Genomic DNA, 15,799 nt, shown 5'->3' on the forward strand with positions numbered 1-15,799 from the left:
TCTTGCAAATAATTTATTGTTTTTATTAAGCGCGAACTATGAGTTCTGTATGTCCAAATACACAGCTTTATCTCGTTATTCAATCTTAACTTTTAAGTCTACATTCGTTATTCTCTCCTAATTAAAGAATCAAATATATTTCAATTTAATTATTCAACAATACAAAAGGCCAAAATTTAAAAAGACATCAAAAGATTAAAAACCAAATTTTGTAAGTATTATTTTTATTAATATTTTGTTGGTTTTTATTAATTTAGATAAATTTGAAAATAAACACTGCCTGAGTGCTCTTGACACTATTTCATTTAGTCTAAATCTATTCTTGAACTGAGTTATTGCTACTTATTATATACATATGTATAATATTTAATACTAGGACAAGCAAAATATATAAAACTTTATTCTAATTTTATTAAGAAAATTATAAATTTTTTAAATAATTTATGACTTTAGTACACCGGAACGATTGTTACACATATTTTATTTATTCCTTGTATAGTATATTACCTACTGCGTAATTTATGTGATAGGAACAATTTTTCGTTTTTAAAAACAAACAGACAGTTTAATAAATTTTTAGTACAACTGACACGGTCGATATGATTATCCGGGAAATTAATAAGTGTAATATAAATAATTTATTGTTTAATTAAAATAATTACCAAAGTCTGCTGGCTAATCTTAATCTGGCTAATCTCAATTCCAGCGTTTTAAAATAAATTCTTAGAACTTGCTATTCCATTGATATTTTGCCGAAAGGCGACCCGAAACAAATGAAGACGTTAAGACTACATTTAGATACATAATATGCTCTGGTCCCAACTTAATTATAAAAGTATAAATGGTCGACCTATACTTTCGCTTTATCTTAAATTATTAATTATTGTAAATTATAAGATATAGGAACCGTACTTCCCGCCAAAAATTGTGACAATTCACTTGACGGTGACGGCGTCACGTTAAAGTCAAAATGACAATTGTCATTAAAAAGGAGATCGCATATTTATATAATTTTTTCGCTCAGCTTGACGAATCAGAGTCTTCGCTAGAGTCCCTTCTTTTCTTCTTTTTCTCTTTGCGATCTCGTTTCTCTTGTCTATCTCTCTTCCTAGGACTCCTTTTGGGACTACGCCGGGGACTTTCCCGCCTGACCCGGTGATGTCAAATACCCGAATCGTCTGTTGTGTGTTGAATGTTGTTCAGAGACTCTTCGGAGGATTGGGTTTTCTGCTTCTTCTTTGTTCTAAAATAATAAATCGATTTATATGTTATATATATTTAGCTCCGACATAAAAAAGAGCAGTGTTGGCCTAGTGGCTTCAGCAATCGGCTCTCATCCCTGAAATCGTAGGTTCGATCCCCGGCTGCACAAGTGCACCAATGAACTTTCTTTCTATGTGCGCATTTAACATTCGCTCGAATGCTGAAGGAAAACATTGTGAGGAAACTACTGACTTGCGTTAGACCCAAAAACACAAAGCCGTGTGTATAGGGGGAGGCTGATCACCTACTTGCCTATAAGATTGACAAATGATCATGAAACAGATACAGAAATCTGAAGCCCAGATCTTTTCAAGTTAGGTAGGTGTAGCGCCACTGCTTTATTTATATTTCTATATGATATTAATTATCTAGGTAAATCTGATGCAAGTGACTTCGCAGGCAAAACAAATAAAATGCACATAACACATGAATGAAATACATTTTTATTTTCCGATTCTAATGCTTATATTTAATTTCAGAAACATACTAATTAGAATTTATGTAAATAAAGTAATAAATTCGGGTTTAAATAAGTAGTTTTGATTTGAAAAAAAAAAGGTTAATGTGGCATCGACTTTCAATGGAATCTCGGAAAAAGAGTTGCCATACGCAACCAGGCAGGCACTTTAAGATGGTATCATTGGAAAATCGTAGAAAATTCATTGATATATTGTTTGCATTTAAGATATTTAACAATCAGGTTGCCCCAAACTTTTAACTAAATTTAATTTTCGTGTACCCTCTAGATACCCTAGGTACCCAATGATCGCAGTTGTCCTTTCAGAAGAACGCGTTTTGCCCAAACCTAACCGATATCCAGATTCAACTTTGATAAACGAGCTAGGTCTGGATTTGGTTGCGCTTGGTCATTTAGCTTTTATATGTATTTTAATTGTTTTTTGTCACACAATGTATACTTATAAACGTCAATAAAGAAATACATATTAGATGCTAAATGCTTTTTTTTACATTTACCTACTGCCAGTTCTCAAATCAAGGGTGTAGAAAGGACGAGAAGAACTGGCAATAAACACTCCGCAACTCTTTTTGTGTGTGTTATATCTAAAGACAATAAATCTGGTACCTTAATTACCAATGTATATGTAATGTGCCGAGCGTTGGTAGGCTTTTGTAAATGAATAAATAATATTCTTGCAACACTGAATTCTTGAAGTCAATAAATATCTTACCCTTTCTTCTTCTCATTTTCAACTGTCACTTGATCCTTAAACAGTTTAGTCAATTCCAACTCTTTGATTTCATCTGAATTTGTCAATATTATGGCCCTGAAAAGAGGTTTCATCTGTCAATGACATGTCAAAAGGTTACGTCCGCCATCTTGAGATAACTTGGACTAAGATTAAACATTTGATTTCTTATAGATTTTTGATTTTTAGAAATTCTTTCCCAAGGACAAGTGAGGGCGTAGTTATAAAGCAATATAAGATAGACACGGCGGGTCATCGCATCCATTGTATTGCTTGCTCATTTGAACCGCGCCCCTTACTAGTGATGCACTAAGATGTCGATATATTACGCGTTTTTTCAAAGGAAATAAGCAAATCGAATGTATTTTAAGACCATATAAACACGCACACATACACGCACATGGCACACTTCAACCGGCAAATTATTAGGACATTGTGTTTGTTACACTTTTCGTTTATAATGTAATCAGTTTTGAATATATTTTTTATTTAAAAATTGTAAATATATTTTTTCTTTTATCGGACTACTTAATGGTCAAGTAAAAACTCAACTAAAGTCTATATACTATAACTATTTATGTAGGATTGTAACATAATACAAAATTAATTACTTTTTCATGTATTTTTTTTAAATATTTCGTTTTGGCAATTATTTGAACGGTATTGATTAAAAACTACTGCCATTTATATTACCCGGAATGGTGACTGAACACTTCAAGCTTTGGACTTGTGATTAAAAATCCCTCAAAGCTGATAGACTTATTTATTTTGATAAGAAACTTATTGTGCTATAGAAACAGTAAATAAATAACCAAATATTATTTCTGTTTTATATACTTAGTCAATTCAAACTATTAACGTCTCAAAATAAAGTTAAATCGTATCGGTTTTGGCGCATCACTAGCCATGATTCGGAACCCTTCTATGTCAAGGTGATCTCACCCTGCCTTTCACTGCTAATCTACACATAAATATAATCTATTGTCTATTCTACAAAATGCTACTGACCCCATCCGACTTTGGGTTATATAAAATGTTATTTTATTTTTATTATCACGTTTTTATCCCAAAGGGGTCTGCAGAGACCACAGATCTCCACTTGCTACGGACCTCTACCTCCTTACATTCTTATTTATTTATGTAAGTTCACCACATCACATAATGCGATGTCTACAGTATATGTTACAAGCTATCTTTTCTAAAAGGTATTTTTTGAAGTTATACTTCTTTTGGCGCGTTAGGGACATATGATGAGAATAATTTCTATGGTTAGTGTCGTTTGTTTTACAAACGTAGAATAAGGTGAAAGATAAAATTTTAGAAACTATTTTTATCTTGTTACGCCAAAGAAGTATTACTTCTAACGCGTGTACATAATTACACACACGTTTTTTTTTTTCAATGTTTTATACCGTAATGTAGTCGTATAGGTAATATAATAAAAAACAAAAACCTAAAAATATAGTAACTTAAATATATCAAATTTTCGCGTCGCGCACCAAATGTAAGAAAAAAAGTGTGTCACTCACCTAATCCGGCCTCCGTCAATTCTGTCCTGTTTTCTATCACTTATGACAGCTATAGTGGTTTCTTCTGTCATATTTTTACTTCGGTGACTCTTTTCCTTTTGTTTCCTCTCTCTAAAAATGAAAATTGAGTTGGCAAGAGTGTGGACATACGAGGAATGTTTCTTTTTATATTATGGCAATAGTTTTAACTTTATGCTACGAGGAATGTTCAATAAATAGTTATAATACGATTCGCCTTGGAAAGAAAAAAAGTAATACTGGCTGACATAAAAAAAAGTTATTAAAAAAATCAAACACTCCTCTTTTTTTTTTAAATATAATCTTTTGTTCGCGTCGTGTCTCTAATAAACATCTCTGCTTATTTTTTTTTTACTATGGAGTTCAACCAATAGACTTTGAAAAAAGTGGCGTGCCCGGAATGCTATCTGACGCGTAGAAACAAACAATGAACATTTCACAAAACTGATTAGGTTTGTTACAGAGTACTTGACAGATTTTTTACTCGACTAAAGGCGAAACATGGATTCACCATCAAGACCCGGAAGCTAAGAGATAGTCCATGACTTGGAGAAATCCATCACCTACAGTTCCGAAGAAGTCTAAGGCGACTCAATCCGCCGTTTGGGGCTGTTTTTTCTGGGTCAGGTTGGTAATGATCGCATATCTTAATCATTACCAAAAGAATTAAAAGATCTTCTGACTAGAGTCTTTCAAAATCGACTTGGTGTATTACTTTTGGAAAAAATGTATTATTCAATAAATGATTATTTGCATGAGTCACTGTAGTTGATATAAGTTTAATAACGTATGATATGATATGTACGATACAAATAATATAAGAATTGACCAATTCATTTGACTAATAATGTAAAATTCCTTTAAAGACAAATTTAAGCGCCATTGTGTGTGGAAGAATATTCGATTACCTTACCTTACACATTTTTGTACCATATTCTTGCAATAAATTATTATTATTACTAGAGGAACTTTGCAGGCAGGACAAATAACAATGTTTCGACAGGAGATACGCAAGCAACGGCCTGGCAACCTTGTTAAAGTTGTTTTGTTTCACCGCGCACAAGTTCAGGCTTGCGATGCCTGTCAATCCAGAAGCTGGCTTCGAATTGTTGGAACTTCCTCCATATTCACCGGATCTCGCTCCCTCGTTATTTCTACCTCTATTCGCGGTTAAAGGAACATCTCAGATGAGAAATTAGGCAGCAGGGATCAACCCAAACAACCTCTTCAGAACACTCTCCATAGTACACTTTATAGAAAACGCCTAGAGACGCAATGTTTCTGCGTAGAGAGAGAGAATCAAGCCGATCAGTTGGAGATTGACAATTCGACAAGCCCATCGCTGATTTTTTTCAAAAGGAAGAAGCTGGTATTTTAGCTAAGCTAAAATATGCTAAGCGTAAAAAAATACCTGCGTCTCTCCTTCTTCTCACTCGTCTTGGGCTTCTTCCTCTTTCTATAAACCGAGTCCCCGTTTGTATCCTCAGTCTTCTCCAAATGCAGCACATATAGTCTATATATTTGCAGTAATATAACCTAAAAATGTAAATATGTGTCACGAAATATTTAAATTTTATTTAACGCAAACTATGACTCGTCTGTCAAAATTCAACACATTTTTGACGTAAGGGAGTAGAACATAGAGCTGTCTTGTTTGTGAATCTCATCCTAAGTTTTATATTATAATTAATGAGTGGCATTTGCTGCAAATAAATAATAGGAAAAAGCTGTGTGTTTGAATATACTCATGATTTATTTCGTAATGCATTTTTTCATATATGGGGGGAAAACGGCAGGAGGCTCATCTGATACCATCCATGGACACTACCAGAAGGCTCGTAAGTTGCCGGCCTTTTGACAATTGGTCAAATCTAATCCCGTCTAAGACGACGAGTAATATAATTAAGTATAATATTAATCAAGAAGATGGTAAGAGGAACAAAAAAGTGGGGTAAGAAGTATTAAACTGGAGCCCTAGGTACAATAAACGGAAGCGAGGAAGACAATTTAGAAGGTGCTGCAGCAGTGCAGTTAGCAGGTGGTAAATGACAGAGTTTGGCATATTACTGACAGAAATAGCGGGATTTGGGGGAGGCCTTTGTCAAAACAGGACACTCAGATACCTAGGAATGAATAAATGATAGAAATATAAATGTATTTAAATGTAAAGTATCGGAAATAAAAGGCTAACGTGATAAAACAGATACTTACCAATGTATTTTTACATGTGAAGAATATATTCATATAGTTGATAATCTTGTAATGCGCGATGATGAGAAGTCGAAATGCCAAAAATGGTGCGTCTTGAAGGACGATGTTCATCATTATTGCGCAGACTTCGATGGAGCAACAACACGCGCGGCTGGAGTTCCTAAAATATAGCATTATTATTTCATAGATAAACAGAAAATTAACAATAGAAGGAAAAACATCGTGGAAACCGGTATCAAAAAAATCAAAATCATTTATTCATATATGTACTTATGAACGTCAAAAAATTAATATATATTAAATGCTTCTAATTATACATTTACAGCCAGTTCTCAAATCAAGGGCGTAGAACGGAAGAGAAGAACTGGCAGTAAACTCTCCGCCATTCTTTTTAATCGCCAAGTTGTTTGTTTTACACAGTTTTTATTTGTTGAATTTTAGAAGTGCTTGTTCTATTCTGACTATAGATAATAAATTGTCTTAAATCATACTTGTGATTGTTAATTAACTGTCGTGAATTGCCGAGCAATGTCGTGAGAATGAAAAGTGAATATATTTATACAACGGTATGTGTAAATACACAACGCTTATTGCTAGATTTTAGTGAGTCAAAGATGGATAGAACGATGGATGATAGGGAAGAAAAGAATATTGTTTTAAGAAGAACAACTAAGCTAGCACATGTTACAATACAAATAAACTTATGGAAATGTGCATCGCAAGAGAAAATTGGAGTCAGAAAGTATTAAACTGGTGCTCCAGGTATAATAAACGCAATAGAGGAAGAAAATTGAGAAGATGGATAAACCATATTAAGGAAACAGCAGGTACATGGCAGAGAATGGCACAGTGCAGTCAAGAATGGCGGGATTCCAAGGTGGCGTTTGCCAAAAAAGGCATACCTAAAAAAAAGACCTATAAATGTGTTTAAATGTAAAAGTATCTGAAATAAAAGGCTTATTATTATTGCTGGATATACAGAATATTTCGATCCATCTAAATTATTTAAACTCAAACTCAAAATAACTTTATTCATATAGGCAAACTAAATGATAAATAAATGATAAATGATTTATTTCTGTAAGTAGGTTTGTACAAACACTTTTACACGTCAAGCATATCGTTTTTAAAACTAGATGAGTTCGACGTTTCCTATCTGACTACTCTGAGAAGAAACGCCGAAACAAATTCAGAGATCACAGTCTCTTTTAAAGTCCAGACATAACAAGATTATGTGAAGACCATGTAGATTGCAGTCTGAAATGGTCTGAATGGACCTGAGTGAAACAAGTACACTTATGAATGTCAACAGAAAAGATCTTCAATTCATTCTAAATTTACATTTACTAAGAGTTCGTTGAGGCGTAGAGCGGGCTAGAAGAACTGGCAAGAAACTCTCCGCCTCTCTTTATTCACCTGAGCTGCGGGCTCTATTGTGAGGAAGTTGCATGTATCTGGTTAGCTTTGCGCCTTCTTAAGTTCTCACTTATATTAAATTTCAACTAATAATATCCAGATGACCATTTGCTATCCATTAATCTTTTCCAACTCTGAGACATCGAAGAGCAGAAGAGATCAGATCAGCGACCAAAGTAGAAGACATTATAAAGAAAATAAGGCAATTGAAATGGCGCTGGACTGGGCCCATGACGAGAGATAGAAAAAATGAAATGGACAAAAATAATTACAGAATGGCAACCACGCGATGGAAATAGGAAAAGAGGAAGACAGAGCAAGAGATGGGCAGACGATATAAAGATAATAGAAGGCACAACTTGGACAAGAAGAGCTAATATCAGAAAAGAATGGAAACAGCTGGAAGAGGCCTATGTGTCACCAGGACACGCTGACTACCTAAAACGGGTCAAGTGACGTATAAGATTAAGTTTAATTTATGTATTAGAATTAAGTGTTTTTTATGTAACTTAAATAATTGTTATTACATTGTACTGGGTGTCAGCAATAAAGGCTTAGTAATTATAATAATAAAATATTTTCCAAGTACATTTTTAAATCATAGTATATTAGGTACCTCTAGCGAAGAGTCGAGGAAACTATTAAGACTAAGCGGGGATTGGTTGTTGACGCTGAACAGTGCGAGTCGAAAACATAGCAAACCAGCTGCTGTGGTTGCTGGCAGAATGACCAGCGCTGTGGAACATTCTGCTCTTCAGCATAATGCTGAGCCAGGGCCAATTACAACCACAGCACACACGCATTACACACTTGAAAAGAAACGAAAGGGAAAAGGGAAAAACAATTTTTTTGATATATACATTATTTTTTATATTTTATTATTGTTAGCGTGTTTTTGTTAGTAATGTGATGTCTATGGTGGTAAATCGTAATTTAGATATAAACATAGTGTATCTTTTAATATATTTCCATATGTTTGATTGTCCTTAAAATGTTTGAGAGCATAAATAAAATAAGCTAAATACCATAAGTAAGCCATAGCTAACGTGCTAAGCTAAGCTGCGTGCATTTACGTACATGTCAGACCTATTTGCCGTGCCACGGGACTTCCTCGATTTGGTCGCTGTCAAAACGACCGTGAACTGGACCAGCGACCATGACCAGATGGCCAGTGTGAGGAGGACCAGGACCTTTTCTGTAGCCACCTTCTCATCTTTGAATGAATCGAAGAATTCGATTATATCCGCTGCTGTACCTGGTGTAGGTCAAGAGTCAAAAGTAAAAATCATTTATTCATGAACGTCAAAAAAGAAATATACATTAAATGCTTCTAATTTAACATTCACTGCCAGTTCTCAAATCAAGGGCGTAGAACGGAAAAGAAGAACTGGCAATAAACTCTCCGCCCCTCTTTTTAATCGCCAAGTTTTTTGTTTTACACGTTTGTAAGGAGCAACCATTACACCATGTTCCACATGACATCTTAAGTAATAAATAATAATAAAATAAATTAAAAACTAAGAGTTGTCCTCTATCAGGAGGCATGGTGAAATAGGAGCACGCGCTTACATTCTCGTGGGAACAACACGCATGGAAATAGGAAATATAGTAATGGTAAACTTTGATTTTTTTCCCTTGGCGCCAACTTAAATTTTGATTAGCGCCTACACTTGAACCTCACGGCCCAAGAGTCTCTACTCGCGTTGCCATCCTTTAATTTTAGCTAAAACAAACTACAATGATATAAGAACTCACCAATATATACCAGCAGCAGTTGGCTGAGTTGGTCCCTCGTAAGATCTCCTTTGGGCAGCAGCCACCGACCCACGATGAGGGTCAGCATAAGGAACTGCTCTATCAACGTCACCCACATGTCTGTGGGGATTTTGGTGGCACCAGGAATTGGGATCTCTGTCTACAAATATGATAAAACGATATTTCATTCTGTGTTCAGGCATATAATGGTACCAATTACATACTATATGTCCGGTGTTTACGTTATATCATAAACGCAAAGAAAATAGATATATCAGGGCGTCCTAAGACTATGGGACATCAAGGGAATGTATCGTAGATAGGATATTTTACCGAAAGAAAGCTTTATTTTATTTCGAAAAGTAAGTATTACTGCATTCAATGATTTGCTAAAAAAATACTTGTCTCGTCTGGGAATCGAACCGACTCAAATGTGCAAAACCCCTTATTTTTTTATGCCTATCGAAAGAATGGACAAAATATAATAATTCTTCTTAAGTAACATAGTATTTTCAAAGAATATAGTATACATAATTCTGCCGAAAAGTCCCATTAAAAAAAGTGGTCGCTCTAACTTCTTCGCTCGCACTACATATAGACGTTACTTATAATTATTGTTATTGTTCAAATAGTGTTTGTCTGTTGATTATAAATTAATAGATTTAATGTGGTTAATATCCTGTATTCTTCTTTTTTGTTAGTATTTGTTAATTTATATAATAAACAAACGGAAATACATACTATGTTTACCTCGATGTATGTTATGTTTGCCTTCTTCTGCAACCGAAGATCGACCTTGTGCAACTCCAGCAACCATATTGCTGGTACCACCAGGACTAGGTAGATGAACACCGACGGACAGAACCTGCAATATAGCAGTATATGAAACGATCCATGATATCCAGGGAGATAGGATCTCGCTGTGTCAATTGATATAATGGCTTTTGATGGTAGATATTTTCAGTCAGATGCACTTGTATACGCTATAAATGGAAATGGGCAGGGCTTATTGCTAGAGCGCGGGATAAAAGATGGACACTAGAAATAACAAAATGGACTGGACCTACTGGAAAGAGATGTATAGGACGACAAAAGAAAAGATGGACAGATGATGTTATAGAATTAGCGGGGAAAAACTGGATGAATGTTGCTCAAGACAAAGATGAATGGAAAAGTATGGAGGAGGCTTCACCCTCCTTCACCCCACGAAAGGGGTCAAATTAAAACTAAAACACTAAAAAAGTAAAAAGAAATCTAACTTAGACTAACACAACTAATACTAACATTAAGGAATGCAAACTAACCAATTGTTGTATGGATTAATAAAGGATTAATAGTAATAATAATATACAGTCAGTGGGCACATGGCAAGAGGAACAGAAAGGTGGGTAAAAAGAAGATGTATAGACCAAATTAAGGAATCAGCAGGTACATGGCAGAGAGTGACACATTGCAGAGAGGAATTGCGGGATTTGGAGGAGGACTCTTCCAAAAAAGGGCGTAGATACCTAAAAAGAATAAAGAAATATAAATGTGTTTGATGTAAAAGTATCTGAAATAAAAGGCTATAATAACAATATAAAAACAATAATTTTACTACTTAAACACACAAACTTGTGTGTAACAATTTAATCTTTATGTGATGGGAATACTAGCCCCGCCCTTGCTGTATGTTTTTATGGAACACCCGAAAATCTGTTTAAGAAAAGCCCAGAAGGTAAATCATAATACAAAACAAATTAAAACTATTTCATAGTTCATACAAACAAAATCAATAAATTATAATTAACTGTATCTGACACACATGTATTATATTACTATGATTTCGTATGAATGACACTCAGAAGACATATTTAGCGCAAATCTCGGTTTCGAATAGCTGGTTTAAGATCCTTCAAAAGCAAGGTTTAATTGTGTACATAGACAACTCCAATGCAATGAAAGGTCAAAGTACACTTTTGTAATTAGTCTTTAGAAAACTGGAACTTCAGCGCCTAACCTATCCAGCTAAATCGCTAAAATAAAAAAGTGTTACAGTTATTTTCATTTTCGTAAATCGTTTTTTTTAACAAGCAACTCTCCTATATCAAAAGTCTGGGTGTGAACGGAAATAGCAAAACCTTAATGTATAACTTGACAGCGTCACATCCGGTAATTTAAGGCAGTTACGACGCGCCTTTTATACCCAAAGTAAAATTTGAATATTATCTAGCTTTAATTCTGGTTTAGTTATGTGACAAATTAATTATTATGAATAAAGAAGTCCTTGGAGATTTTCTGCTTAGTAAATATATTTAACATACAATTCGATAACAATTTGGAGTTTGATTGTATGAACTTATTTATATAGCTTAAGTAATCGTTAACACGGATAGTTAAGAACTTGAGTTTCTGGTTAGCCTGGATTTGACCATCTTACAATTAAATATCTAAATCACAAAGTATTATTAAAAGTTGCAAAAATCATCTATAAATATTGTATATATACAGGCAGCCCTGCTTGTGGCGTACTTTACCGTTGATTTTTCATAACTAAAGTCGCTCGTACGACAAACATTGCGACCCAAAAATCGACTGTGTACCATTTGCCAATAAATCGTAAATTTAAAGGAAACATATTCATAAATCTGTAGCCAAAACCAAGGGTTGTAACTCTTTTATATTTATAATATGTTAAAGGTAGAATATGTTGGTGTTAATGATTCCAATTTTATTAATGTCAACAAGAAGCGGTCTATTATGCAAATTATATTATATCAATAATTAACGCCGGGTAAAATATTCCCCTATCGCTAAAAGTTAATCGTTTTAAGTCTTATAACAAGAACTTGAATAAAGTTCAGTTCACATAGATAATATTTTTTTTACAAAGATAAGACTCGAATAAGATAATAAACTTCTTGCATATAAAAACGATCGAAGAAACAAATACTATAATATATATAATCTGTGGTAGGAATTGGGTTCTATATCCACAGTGCTCTATTTGCTGGCCGCAAGAAAAAAAATCAAATCAATAGTTCAAATGCAATTCTATAGAATACTCTATGACACGCTAATTGCTGACTAAACAATTAACACTCACCATTTCCACTCTTGATTCTTTTTGACAGTCAGCGTGAAGATACCTTCGAAAATCAACAGGAGAATCGGCGACGCCAAGTACCAATATTCATTGTTATTTTTAAAAACGGTGACTTGCCAAATTGCTATTATTCCATGACACGCGAACACCAAACGAGTGATGACAGCTTTTATTGTGGCCAATACTTTACCCACCGACGCCATTTTGATTATTTCGCGCCCTTTCAAAATTGGCTTCGATTTGACCTTTGATCTATGATGTAATGTATTTGTTAATTAATTGTTTAGATACGAAGTTTAGATTAAATTAAGCTATACATATATTATAAAGTTAAAAGGTTTGTTGAATCTAACTGAATAACTAGATAGTTTCGTATGCAATTTCGTTGTAGATGATTTCCGTAGCGCAAACGTAAATATTAAGATTATACACGTTTTTCATTTGTATTTTTGAGGTAACTACTAAAGTTTTTGCACTCTTTTTGTGTTATAATAACATTCGAAAACAACTAACGAACAATTAAAAAAGTACTCTTGACCGCTATTAGCAGTATTTCAATAATAATTTGAATTCTTGACAATTGTAAAAAGTCTGCAAAATGCCGTACTGAGGTGTAAATTGATATATAAATTCCTTTTAAGCCATAAATATAAGCGAACAAAAAGTATCCAATAACAAGATTTTTCATTTATATCGCTTGGCATTAAATTACTAAGAGAATGAACTCTCTCTGAGTCTAAAGTGTTTATTAGTTTATTTATATAAAAGATAATATATAGACGATCAGACATCGACGAACGTTTTTTATAGAACAGGGTGCAAACGGTTAGGAAGCCCACCTGATGTTAAGTGGTACTGCAGCCCATTGACACCATTGAGGCCTTTTAAAATTGGTACGCAATTTGGATCGTTCATTTAGAAGTTGGTAGACAATCCTAATTGTTCTTACTAATGGTCATAAATTATTATGTAGAAAGTCGATTTCTTTTTTGGGAATATATACCTATAGTATTCATTATCGATCGTCCATATCGGTACACGGAGAAAGGTCCATGAACATACACACAAAAACACGTCGAATTGATAAAATCCTCCGTTTTTAAATCAAAAAGTAATCAGTTTTGGTTCTCCGGTTGATTACTAACTTTTACCAATATTTTATTTAAATAGGGTAGACCGAGGCGAATCGGATCACAGGGCGAATCGGATCAAAATAAGAAATGTGTTGATAATTCAAATATCACATTCACATAGAACGCACTCAACCGGAGTTTTGTGTCTCTCCATTTACTGAGCACCTCCCAGCATAAGCAGTATTTCGATCGCGCGTGTGGATCAGTGGCAATGTCGCTCGTCAGCCACTCGGTTTTTTGTGTGTGTCGCAATTTGGCGCTCATCTAAGGTTACGTACTTACGTTTTCTTTGTGTCATATGACGGATTTGTCTTAAAATTTAACTACTTTGGTTTATATTGTTGAGCAAGGTGTTAATATTGAAGAACCAATTCGCTTTTAAGTATAACCTTAGAGGTTAACGTCTAAAATATTTATTTCAATTAAGTCTTAATTATGGGGCTAATCGGATCATATCCTTAGGGGCGAATTGGATGATACTTTTAAACTGATTTATTACATGTTTGAGGTTATTGATTCATATTTATTTCATGACCACCGGAGAATGGTGTCAGGAAAAAATAAAAGAGGCTGTAAATTAAGTCCAGAACAAAGAGTTGACCTTGCGTAAAGCTGCTAAGAGTTTTTCAGCACCGTTCACGAGCTAACAGAAAAAAGGACCATATGTATATGTGAATTATGTGCCAATAATTAAAATTGATCTTATTATTATATATTTTTACTGATTCCAAAGTTATTTAACACTATACCTTAAAATTTTGTTATATTTTGTGCACGATCCGATTCACCCCGACAGTTGGGGCGAATCGGATATTTTCCTTTTTTTAGTTTTTAATAGCTAATTAAGAGAATATATGTATGATTTAAGTTTTTAAATATTTATTTCATAGGTAATTGTTACTTCTTACGATTTTATCAATAAAAATAACATTATATAGCACTTTAGTATGATTTACTCAACCTCAAAGAAAAAGTGATCCGATTCGCCTCGGTCTACTATATCTATACATATTTTTTTTATTTGTGTATTACTGTCTTACCTCGTGGCTTCCAAATCTTTTAAATATGAATTCTTTATATAATATTCATTATAATTATTTCAGAGCAGTGACGGGTTAGTCGCGTAGGTTTTTCTATTTGCGCATTTAACATTCGCTCGAACGGTGAAGGAAAACATAGTGAGGAATCGGCTTGCCTTAGAGCCAAAAAGTCGACGGCGTGTGTCAGGCACCGGAGGCTGATCATCTACTTGCTTATTAGATTGACATATGATAATGAAACAGACACAGAAATCGGAGGACCATTTTTCCTTATATTTATTTACATATCGTTACCTAAAATATTTACAGTTAACTGTAAACTAAAACTAAATTACACTATCATTTAAATGAATAACTTAAATTATCTTTCTTTTAAGATTTTTATGAAAAAATAATGAAATAGCCGAGGGAGTCAATTCGAAAGTGTTTGTGTGTAGCATAGCTCCGCCGTCCGTGGATTTACAGCGAATAGATATTTATTATGATTATTAAAACCTTTTTAGTGCATTTTGGAGACGGTTTATTTTTATTAAAATAATTTGTTTTACTAGAACTGTTTAGAATATGTTTATTAATTATTATTACTATGTAGGTTAAGAATATTGTAAATACTGTATATTTGTGTGTAGGAAATAAACATTACCCATTAAAATATATTATAGGTTATCATCAGATCATGATGGCTTACGTCACTTTTATTATTCTTTTTGCCATATTATTTTTTAAACATCAAAGAACCTAATTTATTTCAAGTTTAGGTTGAGATAATTTGCTCTCTGAATATAAGTTACTTATTTGAGTCTTTCCTTCAACTTTGCTTTTGTTCCCTTTGGAGTAGACTCTTGGGCCGTGAGGTTCAAGTGTACAGCTAATTAAAGGTTTAAGTTAAATAAAGGTAAAATTATTAATTAAGGTAAATTATACTTAATAAAAGGTACACAGGAACTAAACTTTTATACTTTAATTTTCTATTTATCCAATTTTTATTATTATTACTACTATGTAAATTAAGAATATTGTAAACACTGTATATTTGTGTGTTGGAAACAAAATTTATTGGATAAATAATATGCACATATAAAACAAACAATAATTAATTTTTGGTTTAATTATTTTCATTAATTTTGTTCAAAGTTAATAA

General features: G+C 33.5%; 1 protein-coding gene across 1 annotated transcript; it reads right to left on the reverse strand.

Moving 5' to 3' along the window:
* Window positions 1-742: 742 nt before the first annotated feature.
* On the reverse strand, window positions 743-10,282 carry LOC125061580 (transmembrane protein 26). The gene is made up of 8 exons (XM_047667058.1): window positions 10,151-10,282; window positions 9,401-9,560; window positions 8,723-8,900; window positions 6,230-6,389; window positions 5,430-5,554; window positions 4,001-4,111; window positions 2,454-2,549; window positions 743-1,243 (listed from the first exon to the last, which is right to left on the reverse strand). The coding sequence occupies exons 2-8, from the start codon at window positions 9,516-9,518 to the stop codon at window positions 1,162-1,164; spliced, it is 870 nt and encodes a 289-aa protein (XP_047523014.1). The 5' UTR covers window positions 9,519-9,560; window positions 10,151-10,282; the 3' UTR covers window positions 743-1,161.
* Window positions 10,283-15,799: the final 5,517 nt, after the last annotated feature.

This window comes from Pieris napi, chromosome 23 (assembly GCF_905475465.1).
Source record: "Pieris napi chromosome 23, ilPieNapi1.2, whole genome shotgun sequence".
Taxonomy (NCBI): Eukaryota; Metazoa; Arthropoda; class Insecta; order Lepidoptera; family Pieridae; genus Pieris; species Pieris napi.